Below are 25,675 nucleotides of genomic sequence, written 5' to 3'. Positions count from 1 at the left end.
GCCAGCACCTAAAGAAACTCAGCTTCATACATGCAATCTATTACTACTGGATTTGAGCTACAAAAGAGGTGAGTGGGGCAATGATGTGCTCATTTTCCAACGGCTCAAATCCTTTCAGGTTGCCAGTGAGGAGGGAGCAGGTCAGGTACCACTTCATGTATAGAGAAAGTGAGGTCAGATGGAATGATGACCAAGAAATGAAGGTGATGTGAGGCCAGTACCAGGTCCTTTTGGAGTCAGCACCGTATTCTATGTGCCAGGCAGCCCTTAAATTATACAAGCCCTTTGCCTACAGGGTAGGAGTACATGCTTATAATCCCATATCCTCCCCTTTCTTTGTGTACTTTTCCCAGTTATTTCCTATCATAGCAGTACTGTGGATTTCAGTGACCACTAGCTGTACACCACAATACTAATTCTTTGAACTCTACCAAAAAAATGGATATATACTTGACAAAATAGAGAAACAGCTGGGGGAAAAAATCAAGAATTTGCTCTAAAAGTGTATCAGTCTCACTATTCTAAAAATAAAAGTACTTTTCCTGTTACTTATTGTAGATTTTTTTATAATGATGAGTTTTATATAGTCTGATATTAATAGGAACAACTTTTTATATCATTCTTCATTCTTTGCTCAAAAGAAATAACTTCCAAATGAACCAGACAACCTCCATAGTAAGAGCAATTTACCCTGTGATTACGGCTCTCTATTTTCCCATCCCTCTGCGACAGGATTTTTTTAAAATGGTAATTCTACTTGATGAACTCAACTTATACTTTTCCCATTACATTTCTTCTGCCACCACCAGCATAATTAAGGGTAGCGTGGCAAGGAACAGATGTGTAAATTAAAATTAGTACATTCTCTTGCTATAAGATTAAGTATACTATCGATAAGAACTGAAGAAATTGCCTTCAACTTGTGTATGACACAGTATTTTTTTTAAAAATAAAACAAAATAAACATCTCAGTAGATATTTACAAAAATATCCTGTGGGACTTTTAATGAGTTATTTTAAACTTACCACAAACACCAACTTTCCAACATTCGTCCAGGGGAAATCATAAAGTAGTTGTTTCTCTTCATCTAGATTCTGTGGAATGAATTAAAAAATACAGATAGAGTTAATAGGAAAAATGATACTTTAAACTAGCTCTGACTTCTCTCTTAGAAAACCAAAATTCAGCAATTAAAATCTGAAAGAGCTCCTCAACTCTCTTTGGAGAAGTGCAGATAGTAATTAAAAGTCTAGTGAAAAATTCTTTAGCTTTTGGTTCCTGTGTGAACACATTCACTGGCCTTTTTAAGGCAAGCTTTTCCCTTCTGGCCTATCCTTAAATTTAAATAAAAAGTCGAAAAGATTCAGATATTCATGAGGTGTGATGAGGGACTCAGACTTTTATAATTGGTATTTTGCCTATGACAAAGATAATACACCCTTATATATTTATATATCTTACAGAAAGATACCCTCTGTCCTGGTAGATGGCTGCAGGATAACCACATCCCACCTGCGAACCTGACAGTTATGGCTTATTCAGGGACAAGTTTTATCAGAAATGTACAGCGGAAATTAAAACATCTGGTAAGACTCCATATTAAAATGACAATTTTCTTTCCAGAGTTACTAAAGTTATCCAGGGGATAAAAGACATATGGATGATCAATGATACCAAAGAAATATGGTTGGATATTAATGATCTGTTAGTGATAAACCTGGGCTAATCATTGCTTACTGTTGGGCTAGTCTGAGAAACTCCATTCATCTTACAACATCCACATCTTCACTAGATAGGCAGGAAACAGTAATGGGAAATGAACTATTGAGATTGTGCTAGCCCATAGGGGCCTACTCTAAGGGCAAAACACAGTTGACTCCATTTGACACTTATTTCTCATTTACCAACCTGGAAAATCTGTATTCCTCGCATGGTCAATCCAAGAGTCAGTGAAGCTTCAATTTCTCTTTTATCCTGTGAGAATAAAATTTTATGAAGAAACATTTTCTTCTATAATGAAAAATTCAGTACCAAAGAAATAGAAAAATTTCCAAAATAGAAAGTTTTTGACTTATATAAATGTGCTCATCTTTCTATAACCTTTGTTTCCTACAAGATTTAAGAAAATCTTGAGCACATATTACAAGTCAATAAAGATAAATGCTGCATTTTTAACCCTTAGATTTCAAAGTTTTAAGTGTTTTCACCATATTATTTATACTCATGTCTGACAATATTGTAAATACTTAGGTTCCTGAAAACTCCAATAGACAAAAATATTTTTGCTGGGTTTTTTTTGTTGTTTACCTTCTACTTTATGCTTAAGTCTTTCATTAGATGTTAGAATCCTAAGTTTCATATGTCATAGTTATAGTCTGAGATGGATCAAACTTAAATTTGGGCAAATGTCCTAGCTCCTTGAGCCTGAAGCCAATACTACAGACAAATGTATTGTGAAAATTTTGCCTCTCAAAAAGCAAACAGTGCCCCCAAACAAGTACAAATTTATGGAAATCCCTTCTCGCAAGCCAAGGAGAACGCAATGTGCTTAATTTAACTGATAAATGGAAATGTTCTATATGTTGCAAGGTTATGTATCTTTAGTGGAAATTGAGTGGCAAATTGAAGAAAATGAATCAAGTATTCATACCACAGTACTAATGTCTGCATCCTGAGCATTTGTAGTTTTTTTTTTCTCAATGATGGTCTCCTTGACACTATATGCCCACAGATAACAAAAGTCTTCTTATTTTCAAAGTTCAAACTATGTGTAGTGGTGCACATCTGTATTCCCTGGGAGGCAGGAGTAGGAGTACTGTGGTCTAAGGCTATCCCTGGGAAGAAATGTGAGACCCTATCAAAAAAATAATTGAAAGCAAAAAAAGGGTTGGAGGCTCAAGTGCGAGACGACCTGCCTAGTAAATACTCTATTCAAATCATAGTTGGTTCAGTTCAAACCTCAGTATTATTTTTTTTTAAAGTTCAATCGTTCCTTGCCAACCTGCTAAAACATTCTATTGGCAAAACAATAAAGTATGGTTTACTAATTCGCAACAAGCATAAGGGAAAAACTGTACAACTGAAAATGTACTCAAGGCTGGGGCTAGTGGCTCACACCTATTATACTAGCTATTTGGGAGGAAGAGATTAGTTTGAGGTCAGCCCAGGGCAAAAAGTTAGTCAGCACCCAACCACCCCATCTCAGTGAATAGCTACGAGTTGTGGCATGCCCTTGGGTCATCCCAGCTAGGCAGGAAGCTGAGACTGCAGTTCCAGATCAGTCCAGGAGAATAGTTCACAAGATCCCATCTCAATACAAAGGAAGGTGGAGTAGCATGCAACGGGTATCCCAGAGTGGTGGGTAGCCTAAAATTAGGAGGATCACAGTCTTGGCTAGCTCAGGAAAAAAAGTGAGGTCACTATCAGAGCAAAAGTAATCTGAGCAAAAAGGGGGCTTGGGGTATCACTTAAGTGGTAGAGTACTTGCCTAGTAAGGATAAAGCCCCAAATTCAAGCCCTAGTATTAGTGCTTAAAAAATGCACTCAAATTTGACCATAACTTTTAAGTGCTCATTTATAATAAGAATTTGTAAAGTATGAAGTTCAAACTGGAAGATAAAGTTACTTAATAACTAAAATATTTTCATTATGTATGTGGGTCTTCATTAGGCTTAATGCCAGTTTTTTCATGGACATGGGAAAAAATATTTTTAGAAAACGTATCCTTGCCTGGCATAAAGAAAAGACAGCCTATTTTTCATGATTTGGACAATGGTTTTTCACAACAAAATGAAATGTCTTTTTATGTTGAGAAAGGCACATATAGTACAATGTGTAAGAGGAGAAAACAATCCAACCATCTAAATGTTGGCCAACTGTCCTTCTCAGGGCAGAACTGATTGCTTTCTGAAATAAGACTGTATTCAGAAAAATCCTGGTTGTACAGGTATGAGGTGGCAAATGAGCATAAAACAATTTTTTCAGAATGTTCCTTGTCTTCTCTAACTTTTCTCCACTCCAACCAGCAGCCTTTAAATGAAGCACATTTAATGGCTGTCACTTAAATTCTGCCAAGAAATGACAGCTTAACATCAAGTAACAATGTCTATTCATCTACTTCAGTTATACTTTAACTATCTTATTTTAAGCAGACAAGAAAGCCATTTTCTATGTAATATGGAAGAACCACACAGGAAGCAGATTTGGAAAATTACATGTTTTACAAAAGAGATAAATTAGGTATATCTACTTTAGTAGAAGATTCTTTATTTTTGGTACTAGTCCTAGGGCTTGAACTCAGGGCCTGAGCACTGCCTATGAAGCTTTTTTGCTCATAGACAGCACACTACTGCATGAGCCACAGTTCTACTCTGGCTGTTTAGTGCTCAACTAGAGATAAGAATCTCATGGACTTTCCTACCTACTGACATCAAACCATGATCCTCAGAACTCAGCCTCCTGAGTAGCTAGGATTACAAGCATGAGGATTTTATTTTCTTAGTAGTACTCATTAAATAAATAGCACGCTTCCTCAGCAAATAAGGCAGAAAACAATTAATATATTTTGTTCATTCACTAATGTGCTAGGCATTCCTGTTACTTCAGATTCATTACCTCACAGGTCTATTATAGTATTTTTATAGTATTCCTTCTTTATAACAGACACAGTCCAAAATTTTGTGGTCTAGATCCCAATTAGTATCAAGAGAGATAGTTTCCAACTAGTATCTGATATATCATTCACACTTCTGAATCCTGGCTTTGTCACTTACTTTTTAGACTTTAGGTGAGTAATTTAACTCTGGCCCTAGGCATTATCCCTTAGCTCTATAGCTCAAGGTAAGTGCTTTACTACTTGAGCCACAGCACTGCTTCTGCTTTTCTAGTGGTTTATTGAGAGATAAGAGCATGCCCCAACTTTTCCTGCCCGGACTGGCTTTGAACCATGATCCTCAGATCTCAGCCTCCTGAATAGCTAGGATTATAGGCATGAGCTACCAACACCCAGCTTGCATTTCCTTTCTTACAGAGTTACAAGGAAGTTTAAAAAGACAAATATATAATGTGAATAAGCACAGTACTCCATCAACATTAGTTGTTGTGTGATGTTCTTAAAATTAATGGACACAATACAAGCGTGGGTGAAGTTAGAAGGCCATTACACAGTACTGAGCAAACTAGTTGCAAATGTTGCTCCTCAAAGCAGAAAAGCCAATATGGGTAGGATAAATCAAACCATTCTATAGTTACAGAAAAGCCAGATTTACAATGAACAGCCATTTGTTACCTCACTATTAGAAATATAAAAAACACTCCACCGTGCTTCTAAGCTAGAAGAAAAGCACCATCGCTTCTCAGACTGACCTGCGATAACCCAGGACAGTTCAACCAAACTCTTTTAAAAGGAAAGTACAATTATCAAGAGAGTTCATGAAATCTTGTTCAGGGTGGTGCCTCTCTGAAGCCCTGCATTTGGTGCATTTATACCTTGTACAGTCTGTAGTAATGAACGGCAACATCATCCAGTCGGACGGCCTCTTTGATGTATTTCAGATGCGCCTCAGAAGCAGTCAGGGCAAACTGATCTTTGTGCATGTTTGGAATGTGCTTCAGGATGTACTCCTTCCCCCTCTTGGAAAGAACCTGTTGGGATATGAGGGAAGTGCAATGCAACATTTGTTGGAGGGATGTAATAACTCACTCCCAAATGATGAAATGGTGAGCATCTAAAATAGCGCAGGTAAACGGGCCAATTTCCTTTAAAATTTCCCACTTTTATCTGTTTTCCCTATCCATTAAATTACTAGCTAATACTAGAAGATACAAACTCCACTTGGCAGTAATGCTGCATAGCTAAGCAGGAAAATAAGGAAGGGTAAAATAGGTTCTCTTGGCATTACAGTCACCAAGAAAAAAAATCCCTACCAACTTGTGTAATTCTGTAATACATCATAGTTTATACTGGTGAAATGTCTGGTACTATGAAAAACATCAACTGTCAGCACATCTGCTGGTTCTGGATCCTACTTAGCTTTTCTAAAATTACAGCCACAGAATAGGAGATTCTCAATGTTCATCCAAAGAAGGCAAGGGACTGGGGAGAATTCTCCAGAACTCTGTATAAGAGGCAATGAATACTCTATTTGAATACTTACAAAAAAAATGCATTCAAATAGTCACTGTGATTTGCTGTCGTTTAGATTTTCATTAGTCTGAGCTTTCAGATGTCAAAAAATACATAGTATCTTACAGCTGCAGGCTAAGAGAAAGGTGCTGATTATCAAAGTCTTAGCTGATTACATAGGGTTATAAAAAGTGAAAAGAGGGCTGGGAAGGTGGCTCAGTGGTAGAGCACTTGCCTTGCATGCCTGAGGCCCTGGGTTCGATTCCTCAGCACCACATAAGCAAAAAGAAAAAGCCGGAAGTGGCACTGTGGCTCAAGTGGTAGAGTGTTAGCCTTGAGCTGAAGAGCTGAAGGACAGCGCCCAGGCCTAGAGTTCAGACCTTACAACCAGACCCCCCCCCCCAAAAAAAAAAAAAAGCGAAAAGAACGATGCAATGTAGAAAAAAAAGTAGTGCTTAATATTATCAGGAAAAAAATTAACGACATTTCAGCTTAAAATGGTTTTATTTATACTAACATTTTCTTCCTTCTTATTGAAGGAACATAGTAGATTACTGGGCATTTATCAAGTTTTGCTGAGAACTCAAGCTATTGGTTTTCCTCCTAGATTCTTCTTCATGGAGATGACTTAAAACACTGTACATCACCCTTATTTCCAAGTAAAAAACACACAGAAGCAACTATGGATACAGTGGATGATTTGGCTGATCTCAAGGATGTAGGGAGGAAACTGGTGCCCCCGTATGCTGGATTCCATGGAACACACTATTCATGAAGCTCTGATTCAAAGGGCCATGATTCAGTATCTGATGACAACCACAGTATACAATGCACACTATAGACAATAAAGGCTGACACACACTGTGCTTTTCCTTTAGCATCTTGAGTACTGGGAGTCAATCAGAAACATACTGGCAACTTCACTGTGAATTAAAATTAGAAACTGAAGAGATCATGGTCATGCCTGACCCTAAGAACATATGAATACTGAGCTAACTGGGGGGCAAGAGATAAATAATTTGAAAATAGATGTATAGCACTTATGTGCAGAAACTTTGAGTCTCTGATTTGGGCCCCCCAATTAGAATGAATGTCTAGAGTGAACTACTGGTTAAAAAATAAGTCAGCCAGGTAAAACCGAGTAGGGATTTAAGGGCTAAAGGAACTGTAGGAAGGAAGAAAGGCCCAGATGCGTGAAACACCACAGGCAGTATGGAGACAGCAATTGTGACAGAGATCAAAGTGCAGCACAGGTAGAGAGAAAACTGGCAAGGGCTACATAATGGAGTTTCTAAGTCATGCTCGGAAGCTGAACTACAGACAACAGGGGAACCCTTCAGGAACAACATCATTTCAACAAGCTATGGAGGTCAAACAGGGTCCAGTCCAGAAAACACTAGGAACCACAATAGGAAACAGTAGGAACAATGAGGAAAGTCAACAGCAATAAGGTATAAGAGGACATTATTTCTTTTTTCTTGTTGTTTTTTTTTTGGTCAGTCGTGGTGCTTGAACTCTGGGCTTGGGCAATATCCATGAGCTCTTCAGCTCAAGCAAGCACTCTACCACTTGAGCCACAGAGCCACCTCCAGTTTTCTGGTGATTAATTGGCAATAAGAGTATCATGGATTTTCCTGCCAGGCTGGCTTTGAACTGTGATCCTCAGATTTCAGCCTCCTGAATAACTAGGATTACAGGCATGTGCCACTGGTACCTGGCTAGAAGTACATTATTTCTTAAGCAGGGTGATTGGTTATCAAGTCTTTATGGCTGAAGATGCTACAGTTGACTGATGGAACAGGAAGAGAACATGGAGCATTCCACATGACTCCAGTTTCTATGCAGCTGTCCCTAGCCCAAACTGGGGATACAGAGTAGGATCAATCCTGCAGAAGTGAGTGAAAAGACAACAAATCTTACTTAGGGCATCTGAAGTTTGAGGTACTTGCAGGTAAACAGCTACACAGAAGCAAGTGAGAGAAACAGATCTGGGAGTTACCTGCAAGAAGGGGATTGTTGAAAGCATTAATTTGGATGACCTTTTCTTCAGATGTGAATGGTTAAGTGTCAAGGGCAGCAGTGAAAGATGTTTACTGGATTTGGTAATGTGAAGGTCACTGGGAACCTTAAAAGTCCGCACCTGAGTGGACTGTAGGGAAAGAAGGCAGGTGGAAGTGCGTGAGGAATATATGTGGGCAGGAAGAAGCTAGAAAATCCCTGCTTTCCAAAGAAGGAAGTCAAGTGCGGTTGCTCGTTTCTCCAGGATATGTGGGGGAGACCATGTTCTATGTGTTCCAACTGAAGGATAATGATCTTGAGGAAAAACTAGTAACACAAGCGAGAGAAGAAACAGCAGAGGCCTGGAGGAGGGATGGGACCAGAAACAGCCAGAAGCATAGAAAGAGTTGATGTGGAATAGCCTACATTTTCTTGCAGAAGTAAGGGGGACACTGGAGGTCAGAAGGAGTTGTTGATTTAGATTCATTTTCTCAGCCCAGGAAAGCTGTGAGTGATCTCATCTAAGGAGCAAGGTTTTTCTCCTCAGAGGAAGAAAACACTGCTCCATTAGAAGTGGAGAAGACTATCTAGCCATATGTGTGTCAAAGGAGGCTGGCAAATTCAAGTTCCACTGTGTGGAGGGTGGACAGCAATCCTCTTCTTCATTGGCTGTGGGCAGACTGAGTGACAAGACATCGTGTACCCCTTGGTCTCAAGCACTACATTTATATTTGGACAGCATTGTGAGTAGTTTTCCTGGCTCCCAAACATATGGTTGCCCATCTCTTGAAGGAACATGAAAAGCAGCACAAGAGCTAGAAATATACCAGAGAAAATGCTGGTGAGAATCTGTGAACTGCCTACCCAAGAGGGGAAGTAAGCTTCAGGCTCAAAGTATTTTCCATAGTGCTTATTCCTTTTGAAGTTCCCAAGATCAGCCTGCAGGGCAAAGGCTGCCAGCAGGAAGTAGGCCTCCTCTCGCAGCACACACTGAGAATGAAGGACTTGTTTTCTCAGGTGCCAGTAATAATAGTATCTTGCTGCTCTGTCACTAGGAAAATGAAAGAAAACAGCAGTCACATTTTAGTGGAACAATGCAATGGCATGTAAACAGAACCCAAATCCTGTTCTACATCTGCTGACAGCAGCCCCATTTCTGCCTCTTCACAAACAAAAAGGGGGAGGTCCTAGCTAGGACCTGATTGCTCCCTCAAGAGGTCTCAGGGGTCACAATTCCTTTTCAGATACCCAGACAGCAAAAATAACATTTCCTAATGCCTTACAGCATTTGATTTGCCCAGAGAAAGCGAAAAGGTCTCAAAAATCCCACTCCAATATGGTAAATAAGTTGCACAACACAGAGTTTTGACGTGTGTTTCTGAATTTCTTGCTATAATGATGCCACACTTTCAATGCAAACAAGAACACATCTAGGAACAATCTTGATCTTAAAATTCTTTTTAGTTTTATTTCTTAGCTGAGCACATTATAATATAAATATTATAATGCCCCTTAGAAAATATGTTTATATATGCCTTTTAAGAAAAGTTTGGTTAACCATAGTACTTTTAGTATCTGTGTTTCTCTATGAATGAGTGAATTATAAGCTTTCCTTACATCTTTTTCTGAACTGGGTATTAATTTATAGGACTGACTGTTTTCAGAGGCACATGCATGATGATCACACCCTCCCACCAAAGGAAATACTTGTAGTGAACCCCACTGAGAATTCTTTGCAGTCCATTGAGGTCAGAAATAAATATAGTCTCCATTAAATACGTTGAGTAAGATGGGATGATAAAACAAAGAACAACAACAACAAAAAACCAGAGTCAAAAATGTTCATGGGCAAAAGCAGGATATTTACAATCACTGCAAAAAAAAAAGTGTTTTAATGAGCTTGTTTGCCTCCTCATTATTTTAGATTAACTATTTCTCTGAGATTGAGAAGTCAATAGTACATGATAAAAGAAGCATATATGTTTACATTAACCAAGACCTGTTTAAATATGACAGGTTTAAAATTAAAAGCATTTATGTAATTCTTTTCCCATGGGATATAATACTTTTCAGACTGCGTGTTGTTCCAATGCTAACCATATACTGCTTGTGTATGGTGTATGATTCATCCCTGGGGGGATAAAGCAGCATAGGGATGAATTAAACATTCATTAGTACCCTAGGGTTAATGAGGGGTTAATGTATTTTCCTTCTTTGCAGGGCATCCATCCTTACCAGGTAAACTGTCTGAAAATTTTATATAAACAAAATGACTAATGATCTTTCTTAGTTCTTAAAAAAATTCTTCATATATGAATTGTTTTGCCTTTAGTTTGCATCTGGCAATGATATAAAGTATCAAATGCTAATTTTTCACGTAATTCACTAGCCAATTGTATCTTGTTCACTTTCACAGAATTTCTGTTTGAAAATAAAGTGAATTATAGAGTTCACAGTTGTGTTTTCTTGTCAGCCAAGAAAGTTATCTCTGAAAATAGTTCCAGCATGAATCCACCAATACTAAAGATTAACTGAGCTTTTAAAATGGTGAAATCTGAACTTGCATCATGAGTATGGAATTGTTCATGAGCTCATCTCAAGAAAAAAGAATCAATTTAATGCCCAGGTCAAACTGTACCTAAGGTTGTCAAAGCATAGTTTCAGTGGATTTACTTAGTTTTAATGTTATTAGCAGGAATAGAAACTAGACCCAAAATGTAAAAGGAAAACCAGGTAATATAAACGCATATGCTTCAGAGGTAATACAAACTTCCCCTCCCCTACTCCCCAGCCCTGGAAGAGTAAAAATCCTTTAATCTCTCCTCTTCACAGTAGTGCTAGTTCCTTCCTGGGGATGGATGTGCTATTGAAAATGTGAGCCAGTGATGATATTAGCATTTTCAGTCATAATTTACCATTATTTTTGCCTAGCAAAACTCTGTTTCAAGATTGAGGATAACACATATGTGAGTAAACAAAAAAGTTCAGAAAAACCTGAAGTTTTTATGAAGTTTATAGTCTAATAGGTGGAGACAAACAATAAACACAAATGACTTTTTTGGTATATATGTTAGAAGTGCTGTGGAGAAACAAATATTCAGAATTTTTCTTTGTCCTCATACCTGATCAATCTGCCATTTTCCACATAGTACTGCACACGGAAGTGTATAATCATGGGAGGCCCAAATTGGTCAATACCCTAAAAAAAGACACATGCCAAAAAACAAGCTGTGTTCAGTTACTTCAAAGATGGGTTTCAAAAGAACCACAATATCATTATTTGCAAGGCTCTTCTTAAATGCTGACAAGTTTAATCTATTTGTAATGAGAGGGGCTTATAATGGATGTGCACATTTGTCCCATGTGGAAACCAGGGTCATGTAAAACCAGGAAGTTAAACAGCAATATGGGGCACCATACCCCTAACTTTCATTCACAGTAATGCCAATGGCAACATAAGGGAAGATAAAAATAAATGCCATGGAAATTTCTAGCTGAGACCCAGCTTCTGGCTCAGCCCTGTCCCCTGTGGTGACCATTTGCTTCTTATTACAAATGTTCTCTTGTTCTCTTGACATTCCACATACCAAATTCTAACATGCTGTTTGTTTATTTGACATTCATGTTCCTTTCCCTGTAGCTGGCTATGAAGTAGCTTTCCAGTTTATCACAAGAATTTTTAACTACAAATTGGAGGATCTGAGATGAAGACATGTGATATCTATCATTCCTGATTTACCAAAGTAATCCTGGAAACCCTATGTAAATTCTTGATAAATATCTCCGACATAAATGGACTTGATGTTTACTAAATAAAATAATAAAAGATCAAATGCAAGTATAGTAAAAGCACATTAAAACATTACTAAAAATCTTCTAGAATTTTTGACAATACAGCCATGAGGGACAAGCAAATTATTTTTCCATGCATTCACTTCAAAGCATTACCCCAAGACTACTAAAAATGTTATTATCAAGTTACTGAATAGACACCAAGACTATCATTACATGTTATTAGCTATTCATACTTGATTAATCTGATATTTTAGAAATTATAATTCATTTCCCTTTTTTCTTTCTCTGCTGGGTAAGTACTGCTTATTTTTTGTAATATATATAACAGCTAAAATAATCTTTCGAAAAATCAAAATAATTTTGCTCATAAATGTAATCTCACCCAAGTGACTTCGTATTGTCGTACCTTGCTGGCCTCTTTCTTCCATTCCTTTGGACAATACTTATAAAGCTTTTGTGACAGCTCCATATACACATGTTCATTATCTGCACATCAAAAAAGGAAACAGGGTAAGCTAAAGAAGGAATAGATTTTTTTTAAGAAAAAATTTCAAAGAAACAACTTAAAAAAAATAAACCCTCAAGATCTATGAAAGTAGCCTGATTTTTGTATACAACCAAGAACAGTCAGTAACATACTAAAAGATTTTTTTTAAAAGATCCTGTGGGCTACACATTAATGAGATTAAAAATTATTTTCCTTCTACAATACAGAATTCAGTACTACTAAAATGTGCAATGCCTAGAAGAAATGCTAGTTCCCAAGAAATGTTAGTTCCCAACTCTTGCTTTTTCTTAGTTTCTAGGGTCACAATAACTAAAGAGACTATCTTAACCTATGGATGCCACTCAGTTTAACGAAAAATACCCTAGCTCACAGAAAACTGTTCTCAAAGATGTAAAATAGTAACATGAAAAAAACACCACCTTAATTACTACATATAAATTAGGGAAAATTGATAGCAGCCCATGAGGAGCCTGACCTCACTTTGTGAAGAACAGTCTTTAAAAATATCTGTTCCTGGTGTTCCCCTACATCAAAACACAGCTGCCACAGTAATAAACACTAGGAGCACTGCCTTTGGGACTGATCTTGTGGATGAGAAGAATCTTGTGGAAAACAAACATCAATGCCAAAATGTTCCTTCAAGGGGGTGATGTCCATAAAGTGTAACAGAAATTAAGACTACTCAAACCTATGTAAAAGTGATCTAAACATCTCAAAACAAGCTAGTAAAACCACCATTTTTTTCATTTTTCCTGAAGAGAATCTCTTAAAAGACATATACATTTCCTAAAAGAAACAATTAAACAATTAACACCCCTGTTTTAGAGGGTTTTTTGCTTTGTGCTATTCCTGGGGCTTGAACTCAGGACCTGGGTGTTGTCCCTGAGCTTTTTTCTTGCTCACGGCTACAGCTTTACCACAGGCTTTGGGCTTTCTGGTGATTAATTTGGAGATAAGCGTTTCACAGACATTTCTGCTCAGGCTGGCTTCAAACCATGATTCTTAGATCTCAGTCTCCTAAGTATAGCTAGTATTACAGGAGTAAGCCACTATTTCCTGGCTGGACAGTTTTAAATAAAAATTGACCAAAAAGAAAACACAAAACAACCCAAAGGTGTTTTTCTCTAACCATAACGAAGGTAGTATATTCCTGGGATGCTTTGCAGACAAATATCCATGCTGGAGTGGAAGTGCAACTCCGACTACACCAGAAATAGACAAGCCTGACTGTATTACTGATTCCTGGCAAACACTGGGACTTGACCAGAAATATGTCAGAATGGGATAGCAAGAATAAAGCTATTTTTTAGCTATAGAATATTTTGTCATGAGATTTGAATAAAAGGAATAAGAAGTCCCAGAGACAAGAAAAAGATGTGACTTAAATTCACTCTCAGGTTAGTTAACACTATCTCCCATCTCTCATTTTTACTGATTAAACACAAAATGGACAAGACCAGACAACCTTCCAGTTGAATCTGATGTGTGTTTGATTTGTGTTCCTATCTAAAGCAGCAGCACAATGAACAGAAGTGATACTGCTCACCAGAATAGTGTGTACACGCATGTGTGCACACACAATATATATATATCACACACGGATATATATATATATATATATATATATATATATATTCACTATATCACTACCACTTGATGATTTGATAAGTTTCTAGCTTGAAAATTCTGGAGCTTCCAGATAGCTATGTTTCTGGATAATGGTGTACCCTGAGGGAGAGGAAGTACCTTGTGCTTCTCCCCTGCCACTACATTCCAGGCTTGTTTCAATTGTATCCACTGTAATATCCTTTATAAGAAACTAACTGATAAAGGACTGGACAAATAAGCCATGCTTCTCACGGTTGAAGAAAGAAGTTAGAAATAATAGAAAAAGGAAGGGCTACAATGAATCTCACAGAATTAGGATAGAATTGAAAAAGTTAATTCAAATTAGTGCATATTAAAAAAATGTGGAGAAATCTGTGACCAGAGTTAACATCACCAGTAAAGATTAATAGATACCATGTGTTTCCTGATACCACACACTGAGAAGGGCATAATATCATTTATCTGATATTCCTGCCCCCCCAAAATGCATAACCTGAATTAATCATGGGGAAACATGAAACAAAGCCAAATTAAAGGACATTATACAAAGTAACTGACTGTACTTTTCAAGTGTCAAGGTCATAAAAAACAAAGTGGGACTGAGGAGTGGTTCTGGAATAAAGTGGACTTGAGACATGACAACTGAATGTAACTCATGGTCCTAGGTTTTCTTTCTCTATGATGACTATCATTTAGGACCAATGCCAAAGCCTAAGGGCCATTTAGTATAATATCAGTGTGAATTTCATGACTATATTATTTACACTATGGAAATATATGAGAATGATGTTCTTATTTTTAGAAAATTTACATTGAAGTTTGTAAGACATCGATGGAAGAAGCAAACTTTTTGGGGAATCTGAGTGAAAGGAGTGGGGGCAAGGGCATGTCCCAACTCTGGAGGAACCGTGATAGATAGAAAAACAACCAGACAGAATGTAGAAGTGAAAGCCAGCCTTTGAGATGCTCCTGAACTTATCTAGTTTGGACCATGCTCAGAGAAAGCAAAAACAAAAACCACTAAGACCTAAGAAAAGAATCAGCCAATCATCAAAATCCCCAGTAACCTCAAAAATGCCTGATCCCCATTTCTAGGACCAATACTGACTCCCAGTGCAGCAATGGTGCTATATTTCTCTGTCTAGACGCTTTCTATTTTTTTTTTGCGGGGGGGGGGGGGGAGGGGGGATCGGTCGTGGGGCTTGAACTCTGGGCTTGGGTGCTGTCCCTGCACTCTTCAGCTCAAGGCGAGTGCTCTACCGCTTGAGCCACAGCGCCAGTTCTGGTTTTCTAGTGGTTTACTGGAGATAAGAATCTCATGGACTTTCCTGCCTGTACTGGCTTTGAACCAGGATCCTCAGATCTCAGCCTCCTCAGTAGCTAGGATTATAGGCATGAGCCACCAGCCCCCGGCTTTCATTTTTTCTTTAATAATATCCTAATAAAACTTTGTTTCTCCTATTCTCCTGCCTTTATAAATTCCTTTACCAATCCTTGTTTCCAAGTTTGTCTTGGTATATGGGAACTCTAGTATTCTTGCAATAGTTCTGTAAATCTGAAATTATTTTAAAACAAAAAGTTCAAAGACTGGGATGAAATTTAGATTTTGGTATTTAAATGGTATTAGAGAAGAGTGTTAGAATAGTTGTATTTTAAAATGTTAGTGTTTTAAGTACTGCAGAAATTATATCCTTTGTAGCTATTCAATTAACAATGAGAATTTTAGATACCAATCGAAAGCTGTGAGAGAGGTTTTAGAGCATTACAATTATTTTATATATTGCAGTGGTACATTATATACTATTATACATTTGTCCAAACATATAGAAGCAAAAGTATAAACACCAGAAGTCAATCCAAATGCAAACTGTGGACTTTGAGTGATAATAATGTATGGATGTAGGTTCACTTGTGTACTGCTCTGGTGCAGAGTGTGCTGGTGTGGATATATGGAGTACGTGGGAACTATGCATACTTCCTGCTCAACTTTTCTAGGAACCCAAAATCACACTGAAAACTAAAGCTTATAAAAATATTTTCAAGTACACATGGATCCTGGAAGGCTGGTGGGGCAATGGCTTCTATCTGACTTGAGAAAAAACTGACAATGAGTGAGAGAGGACAAGTAGCATGTGCAAGGCCACTGTCAGTTAGTGGTAGAACCAGAATTAGAACCAGATCATCTGATTCCTGTCCCAATGTTCTTTCAACATACTACAATCTCTTCTTTAAAGAGGATATCTTACAGACTCTTATTTTGAAATGTAAGAAAGCTATAAACTGGTTTTCTTGGACTGACTCGTTGAACAACAAAGATCAACAGTATGGGTATAGCTGTAATAAGACAAATTATCTTTGAATATAGAATAATAAAAGTTACTTAGACTCTATAAGTCATCTTATTTCTCCTAGGCCCTCCCTTGAAAGATGACTGAAGTCTGTACAAACACAAGAATGGAGCTTAGCTTTTGTGTTTTTATTGCTCTGATTACCACAGGAAGAAACTGAAGAGCAAATGGGTGATTCATAGGTGTTCCCATGTTCCTTAGCCTCTTCTAAATGGGTAACTGAAAACAGTTCACATTTTGGAGAAAGGGTCTGGTTTATCAGTTGATATTGTATTATCCAAGTTGGTACACATAAACATTTGCTGGTACTGACCAGATATTCACCAGTTTCAGTAACATAAACCAATTCACATCCATGTATGAAACATAATTAAACAGTTTACAACAAGTCTTCTTAATAAAAATAAAGATTTTTTGGTATATATAAAACTAGAGAAATTTCAAATATGATGTAAAAGGAGAAAGCTTATAACTCTCAGGTGAGTCCCGAGTGTGAATCGTGAAGGTATTATGCAAGGGTATATGGAGTTTGCTAATTGCAAATTTCTTCTTAATAGCAAGAATATATGAATAGAGGAATATCAGTTCCACCATGCTCAAATTTTTTGTAATTTCCAAGTTACTGTAATTGATAATACATTATAAAACATATGTAGGATCCTTTCCTCCTAACTCTAGTTATTTCATTAAAAAAGTAAATTCTAGATTCCTAAAGATGATTCATCTACAAATTCAAACTAATAGATTCATGACTTAAAATCCTAAATCTTGTAAGATATATACAGGAGCTGAACTTAAAAAGTGAATATTATACTATCAATAAAGATGATTTAATAAATATTTTTCCAGTCATACTTTTAAGCTAATCATGATTTAGCTATAAAAATGTCATTTCCTTAGGGATAGTTGGTTAAATCCATCAGAAAAAGGATTAACGCTTACTTTGTATAACACTGAGTCCAAACAGATGACAATCCTTTAGCCTGAGCAGGTCACATACTTGGACCAGCAATTGGTGACACAGAATCTTAACCTATAGAAGAAAGAGAAGAAAAAGAAAAAAAAAAGTTGAGACAAGCCCACATGGTGAGCCACAATCAGGATTTTAATGCATTATAAATATACCCCTTGATAGGACAAGTTAACACTAGTAAAATGTCTGCTTGTTTGTGGAAATCACTTTAATCTGTGGCTGTGATTCAATAATGATTATCACAATATCAATTTTTACAGCATAATATTAAAGTATCAATCCAATCTTGCACAAGACTTATAAATCTTATGACACATGGATAAGATGCCTCCAACAGTCTCCTCTGACTACTTAAAGTATTAATTTGGCAATGTTCTTTCCTTTCTAAAGTAAGTTTATATACTTATTTAAATCAACAAAATTACATATTAACAACATTAAAATGATATTTTACTATATGTACAAACTATATAGTTAATTAACATGTATTACAAATATGTTTTTGTGTAAGGTGAGAATTCTTAAGTATAAGAACATACTTATACTTAGTAGTTTGCTAGCATATAACACATTATTATTAGCTGTAATCACTATTTTGTATAAAAAAGCTCTTTTTTTCTTTTTCTCTCTTTTTTTTTGGTTGGTCGTGGGGCCTTAACTCTGGGCCTGGGTGCTGTCCCTCAGCTCTTCAGCCCAAGGCTAGCGCTTTACCACTTGAGCCATAGCACCACTTCCAGCTTTTTCTGCTGATGTGGTGATAAGGACTCAAACCCAGGCCCTCATGCATGCAAGGCAAGCACTCTACCACTGAGCCACCTTCCCAGCCAAAATTTCTTGTTATTTTTCCTGTGTAACTGAAATTTGGTATACTTTGACCAAGCTCTTTCCAATCCCTTCACAGCCTAGACACTCAGAACCACCATTTTACTCTGTCTGAGTTAAACTTTTTGGATGTTACATAAATGAGATTATGTGCCTGGCCTATTTCACTTACTGTGATACAATATCCTCCAGGTTTGTTCATATTGCACATGATATAATTCCCTTCCTTTTATGACTTAATAATATTCCTTTGTGTACATATAACACTTTATCCATTCAACTACCTATGGACACAGGTTGACTGCATATCACTGCAATGACTGTCAGCATGTAGATGACTCTTCAACATGAGTTCATTCCTTTTAGAAATACACATAGGAGTGGAATTGTTGGATTATATGATAACTCTATCCAAGTGTTTTTTTGTTTTTGTTTTCAGAACTGGATTTTATTTTTTATTTATTTTATTTATTTTTTTTGTCGGTCATGGGGCTTGAACTCTGGGCCTGGGCGCTGTCCCTCAGCTCATCAGCTCAAGGCTAGCATTCTACCACTTGAGCTACAGCACCACTTCTATATAATAACTCTATATGTAAGTTTTGAGGAGTGCCAGACTGTTCTCAATAGTGGCTATGTGAATTTTCATTCCCACAAACAAACTAAAGGTATTCCCCTTTCTCCTCATCGTCAGTAACACATGTTAATTGTTCTCTTTTTGAAATAGCCATCCTAACTTTTTTATGTTTTTGGTTTTAACTTACATTCCCTTGATGCTTAGTTACTTGTCTTTTTTTGAGAAATATCTATTCAAGGAAAGTATCCTTTCAAAGAAAGTGTTCTCCATGGCTTAAGGAAAATGCTTATACTACATAATGACAAGACTGCCTAGCTTTTACTTTTTAATCAACCATCATTATTGTTTAATATGTTTTCCTTAGGATAATTCAATCACAAACCATATTAATTTGCAACTCTGGGGATACGTTATTATGAGCTAAAAAGACACAGTTTTGATGCTTTCTCAACTGTTAATAAAGTATTAGGTAGGGGGATGTAGTAATTAAGAGTCTGCCTTAGCAAATGCACATTCACCTCAGGTTGACAATGACATTAAGAGACCACCTGGCTTGTAAGTCCAGTCAAAGTCATAAAAAAGGCAGTAACTCACAACTCATTTGTATATTGAAATATTTATGGGTTGGCAATGTGGCTTAGTGTATACTGCTTGCCTAGCATGCATGCATGAAGATCTGGGTTCAATTCCTCAGTAGCACATAAACAGAAAAAGCCAGACGTGGCACGATGGCTCAACTGGTAGAGTGCTAGCCTTGAGCAAAAGAAGCTCAGGGACAGTGTCCAGGTCCTGAATTCAGCCCCAGGACGGCAAAAAAGGGAGAGAAATATTTATTAATATTTATAAATACATATGTTAAGCTGGCCACCGGTGGCTCATGTCTATAATCCTAGCTACTCAGGAGGCTGAGATCTGAGGATCGCGGTTCAAAGCCAGCCCGGGCACAAAAGTCTGTAGGACTCTTATCTCCAATTAACTACCAGAAAACCAGAAGTAGCCCTGTGGCTCAAGGGGCAGAGCTCTCACCTTGAGCTGAAGAGCTGAGGGACAGCACCCAGGCCCAGAGTTCAAACCCCATGACAGACCAAAAAAATAAAAAATAAAAAAACTCAAAAAACAAAAAAGCCATATATTGAAATATGAAAAATGTGAGTTTATAATTTTAGCTACACACATTGATTACATGTAACATTTTCCCCTCTCATAGCTGTTGGCAATTTTCAATTATATTTTTAATTATTATAAATTATAACAGTAACAATTATTATAAAGTCTAAATTAGTTAACTGATCAATAGCTTTATTTCATACTATGGAAATGTAGATTACAAAAATAAAAACATGCTATACTCCCTTAAAAATGAAAAGCCAAAACATTTCAGAACTGGCAATGGTTCTAGTTATAGTAAGATGGTTTTACTCTTCTATTCCACATTCATTATTAAATGGGAATAAATTTGAAGCACCTGACCCATTGGAAAGGTATAGTAGATACTCAGTTGCTTAAAAAGCACCTGGAATTCAATGAAGCAGATAGTGTTGTACTGTAATCAGCATATGTAATAGGATCTCAATACACTTTTGATGAGGGAAAGCCAGAATTCTGATTCCTTGTGGGACCTCCATGCCTTTGAGTTCCAAGACTGTAGATTTCTCCCTAACTTACTGAGTGAAGCATTTAATAAATATCTAACAGAATGCATCAATGCAAACCCACCACCAGCACTATGAGAACACATCTGCCAGTAGAAGTCACAAGCATCCCCTTGGTGCTAGCTTGACCGGACCCACTTGAAATCTTTGGTTTCTATCCTATGGAAGTCCTGAAGTCCTGTGTTACTTCCAACATTCATTAAAAAGGCTCTGGATTTTGATCGCCATGTTATCCAATTTCACTTTGCAAATCAGCATAAGCAGAATGACAGAAAATAAAGTATTAATGTCATATACAATTCTTAAGATGAACTAATCACCAATTCCAGAGTAAAGTAGCATATGGCTTCTAAAAGCACTTTCAATCCTTAGTTTCTACTTCTTGAATTTGACCTAGTTAGACATAAAGCCACCAGGATAAAATATAATAGTTAAAATTCCAAACTACAATTGAAATGCACATAAAATAAACTATGTTGTAACTTTGTATGACTGTTGGCCAAATAATGCTGTACTTTTCTTCCATGCATTCCATATAATTATTATTGTTCCGCTAGTTTAAATCAAGGACTTGGATCCTACTGATAATAGTAAGTACAGTGTTCTTGTTTAAAACTATAATTAAATAAGGATGTGGCTTTAAAGTCTTACCTGCTGTGAAAACAAGGCTGAGCTCTTTGTATTTGCATAGTATGAATCTTTAAAGTGACAATTTAGCTGATTGTGAAATTTCTCAACTTCTTTAATCTTCAGAAAGTACTGCACAGCATGCAGTATTAACAATAAGAATTAAGGCTTTATTGAAGACTATACTCTCTATGGAACTTTTAAATTAAAACAGCATTTGATCCAAAATGTGTCAGTGGTTATTCTGCAAGGATATTTAAAATATTCTCTAGAAAAAAAAAACCAAACTCTTCATTTCACTCTTAGTACAGACTAATAAGCTCTTCATCATCAATTATACTGCTCTAAAATTTCATGACTCTCATATTTACTATAATTTTATTTCCAAAACTTTCTTTTATGTATTTAATGTTCATCTATTGATCAAAATCATTTCAAATGGCCCCTATTAATGCAACTCACAGGGAATTCAAAATGACTAAGAGTAAATTTACTCCACATCCTGAAAGGCAACATTTTATCAACTACACTTGTCTTGGAACAAATGTTCTTTGTTTAAAAAAAAAATCCAGGCTGTTGATGAAATAGGTTTTGCTGCAGATAATTTGTTACACCAAACTCTGCAAACATCAAGTGTTATTTTTTAAATATGTAGACAATATTTTGTAGAAAAAGAGAGACAGTTGGTGCCTTTGGAATTGTTTTCTAGCAGTGAGCAAGCCACCACATTAGGTAAGCCCATCCCTCACTGGATCCAAGTGCTGGTGGAGAGAAGTTTGGGCATGGCAAAAGAGTCAACAGGCCCTGGAATAAGAAATATTATAGGTCTTCATTGGTTTCAGACTCTTCATCTTGGTTTTAGTCATAGAGTATCCTAATAAACAAAGAGCTAAAAGACATAAGTATCACCCTATAAGCGACCCACCCACTAAGCAATCCCAAAGGCCAGGAACCACACGAAGTACTTTATGAGGTGAGCACCTGACAACTTTAAGTCTTCACTGTCCCCATGATAAGTGTGAAACCATTCCCACTTCACAGGTGAGAAAACAAACCAAAACAACTGTATCAAAACAAACAACAAAAATCCCAAGAAACATGCTTCAAATCACAAAGCAAATTGTCAAATGGGGACTTTAACCCATTGCTTGTGACTCTGAAACCCATTTTGATTGTGATATACAGCCTCACATCCCATAATCATAGTTTCAATCATCTTAGAAAGATGATTATACTGTTACAAAAAATGAAGGGGGTGTATTATAGAAATACAACATTACGATTGTTTCTAACACATTTATAAGATTATTTCTTTGTTGCTTTGTATGTCCCTCCCCCACAGTATAACCCATGCTTTCACTGTATTTGATGTTGGTATAATTTGTGGAGGGGAAGGGGAAAAACAAATCGTTTAAGTAGGGATACAGGTGGACCCATTGCAACAATGAGATGTACAAGTCGTTATGTCAAAAACTTTGGTGGGGGGGAAGGCTTGAGGGGGCAAGGGGAGGATGGGAAGGGATGGGAAGGGGAAACAAAGGAGGAGGCTACAATGCTTGATAAGAAATGTACTCGTTATCTTGCCCATGTAATTGTAACCCCTCTGTACAGTATTCTCACAATAAAAAAAATAGTAAAAAAAAAAGTTAAAAAAGTAAAAAAGAAAAAAAAAGAAATACATCATTAATTTCTGCTGAGGGATTAAAATACAAGTTGATTATTTCTTATGTGAAGTGCTTCGAAGTGTATCAGATTTCAAGGTTTGTAAAATTTTGTTATATGTGCATAGACCCCATTGGCCAAATAGCCTTACTCCAAACTTAACCCCAAACTTAAGTCCAAACTTCAGATTTTTTAGAGTTTTAGATTCTGAACTTTTAGATCAGGAGTGCTCAACTTGTAACAATAGCAACTACTGTGTCAGACATCATGTTATGTGTTAACCTTGAAATTTCACAACCACCTTGCTGCACAGACACTATTCTCATCTTACAGGTGACATGTTGAAACTGAAGGAGGCTGAATTAACTTTCTAGGTCATGCTGTCGTGGGATTTGAATTCAGGTCTGTGTCTTAAGCACATCCATGTCTTTCACAACTACAGTGCTCCTCAATGATTCCTTGTAAAGGAAAGGTGACACGAATTGAGTGAGTACTTAGTACAAATGAATGTTCCAGGAATTGGGCAACTTGTCCAAAGTTCACAAAGCCAGTAAATGACAGGAGTTAGAATGTTGAGAACCTTATAATAAATACTTCTCAACAATGATATTGATAATTATATTATCATTAATTACTAAATACTAATTTACTTTGCACTAATTGTGCATCATACAGTATTCAAAGGGTCAGCTTCCTGACACAATGCCAATAGCAAAATCCAGTAAATGGATGATAGAGAGTAAAAGAAACTAGGTGGTGTTGAGATATAGACCTTCAGAGTATCCACAGCGCCTGTTTAGGGATCTTGTTAAATACAGACTCCTGTGTCCTGCCCTATACTTTTTACATCAACATTTCCAAGGAATGGAGCAAATTGCCTGAATATTTACCAAGTTTCCCCAAATAACTGTGATACAGATTCAAGTTTTAAAACCACAGATCAATAGGAAAAATGAGTTAACTATCTTCCAGTCTGTTCTCCAAAATTATCTCTCTAGTTAGATTTTAGTATAGCTTGAGATTCTAGTATACTAGTATTAGATTAATTTCTTGGAAATTATCATCATCTCTTAGTATTAATTAAAAGCATTCTTCTCCAGTTAAAAGTTAGTATGATTTGGTTCTATATTTTGCCTGTGTGCATATATACACACACACATTTTACTGGACAAAAGGCAGAATTGAGATGTTTCTTATTGTTTATGCTACGTGCCCTGGATTACGTATATTGAAAAAATTTAAAGGATATATTTTATATAACTATATAAAAATCCAAACTGCAAGTCCATGTACATAGAATTATATTTTCAACTTGTTTTCCTGGTGCCTACATTGAAATGGAGTGACTTTATATCAGACCGTAAAAAACAAGTGCAAAAATAACTGCCTACTATTTTCACATCAAAAAATAACTTCAAATACCCTGAGTAAGGAATTAGTGCACTACTAGAAATATTTCCAATAAATGGTAAAAAACTTATCCAATAGGCCAGTCTGATGTTCACACATCCTTGTGAGTGTAAATGTGTATTACCATAAACTCAAAATGATCTTGGTTCTTGGTCTAACACTGTCATAACTAAACTTTTTAATAAAGCTAAGTCATATATAATACATGTTATAGCATAATATTTAGAAATATTCTTACATACAGCTGAGCACTGGTGGCTCACACGTGCAATTCTAGCTACTCAGGAGGCTGAGATCAGAAGATTGTAGTTCCAAGGCAGCCAAAGTCCAAGGGATTCATTCTCCATTTAATGAGAAAAATGCTGGCTGGAAGTGTGGCTCAAGTTGTAAAGCTCTAGCCATGAGCAAGTAAGCCAAGTAAAAATTCAAAGCCTTGATTTCAAGCCCCATTATTGGTGGGTGTGCACATGAAATGAACACAAGGAAATATTACTTCAATTGTATTAAAATATATTATCATATGGGAAAAATCCAGAGCATTACACTAAGGCAATCCTTTTCCTAATTGCATCAGAATACAATTAAGAGAAAGAAAGAATATGAAAGGTGATAAAAGGAAGAGGGGCTGGAAAATGCGAAGTATGATACCAATAATTGTAAAGCGGTTTGCAATCTCTACCAAATGTGTCTGTGTACACACTGGTTTACCCTATGATTCACATATCCACTTATGTTCACATGCATAGACAACATGTTCATAGCAGTTTTATTAATTATAGCACAAATTTAAAATGACTCAATATCCATCAACAGAAGATGTGTAAAAAAATCAGGCATGATCACAAAGTGGAATATTATACAGCAACAAAAAGAATTACTGTTAGGTATTTTACCTGACACGTGTCAAATGTTGAATGAAAGAAGCCAGACACAAAGAAGTATATTATCACAGTTTCAGCTGCACGGAGATCAGAAGCAAGTAAAACTACTCTGCTGATAGAGGTCAGCATCGTGGTTGCCCTTTGGGTAAAGGTTATTGATTAGAAAGGACCATTCAAAGGTCTTTCTGGAAAGTTGTTTTTCAAGATTAGTGATAGTTACAATGGTGTATATACTATTGAGCTGCACATTTATAATGTCTGTCTTAATATACAAAATATAACTTAATATTTTGAAGCTAAAGAAAACAGTATGTTAGTTCTCAATGTTCAGGTTAACTTTGTGAATTAAATGACTTATAACCATACCTACCATCAGTTTTATGGTAAAATTCTCTAATTTTACCTCAGGTAAGAGGATGTTGAAGGCAACTTCAATTAAGACGCAATGTTAAGTTTATGCCTACGTAAACCACTTAACAGCCTGGTCCTGTCACATTATCACTGGTTTCATTATGTAATGATTTCACTTTTATACACTGACACCAGTTGCTCATACCTGTAATCATAGCTACTTAGATGGTGGGATCAAAGGACTGCGGTTCAAAGCTAGCCAAGTTATGGTGAACCAAGGTGTAACTTGAATGTGGTCATTAGTAGGAGAAGATGATATTTAAACATTTCTAAAATGGATA

General features: G+C 36.6%; 1 protein-coding gene across 2 annotated transcripts in view; it reads right to left on the bottom strand.

The window, feature by feature from the left end:
• Positions 1 to 25,675, bottom strand: part of Frmd6 (FERM domain containing 6) — a 92,115-nt gene that overhangs the window by 16,557 nt on the left and 49,883 nt on the right. The window contains exons 3-9 of one of the 2 annotated variants that reach the window (XM_070028179.1): positions 17,325 to 17,415; positions 12,301 to 12,404; positions 11,246 to 11,322; positions 8,988 to 9,174; positions 5,489 to 5,644; positions 1,910 to 1,975; positions 1,027 to 1,095 (exon numbers count right to left, since the gene is read on the bottom strand). In XM_070028179.1, coding sequence (XP_069884280.1) covers positions 1,027 to 1,095; positions 1,910 to 1,975; positions 5,489 to 5,644; positions 8,988 to 9,174; positions 11,246 to 11,322; positions 12,301 to 12,404; positions 17,325 to 17,415 — 750 coding nt within the window. The remainder of the gene's footprint in view (positions 1 to 1,026; positions 1,096 to 1,909; positions 1,976 to 5,488; positions 5,645 to 8,987; positions 9,175 to 11,245; positions 11,323 to 12,300; positions 12,405 to 17,324; positions 17,416 to 25,675) is intronic. The other variant, XM_070028188.1, reaches the window with a different exon arrangement.

The sequence above is a fragment of the Dipodomys merriami genome, unplaced genomic scaffold (genome assembly GCF_024711535.1).
Source record: "Dipodomys merriami isolate MVZ:Mamm:240054 unplaced genomic scaffold, mDipMer1.0.p SCAF_1, whole genome shotgun sequence".
Lineage (NCBI taxonomy): Eukaryota > Metazoa > Chordata > Mammalia > Rodentia > Heteromyidae > Dipodomys > Dipodomys merriami.
The sequence above is the reverse complement of the archived record's forward strand: the minus strand, read 5'-3'. Positions and strand labels throughout refer to the sequence as shown.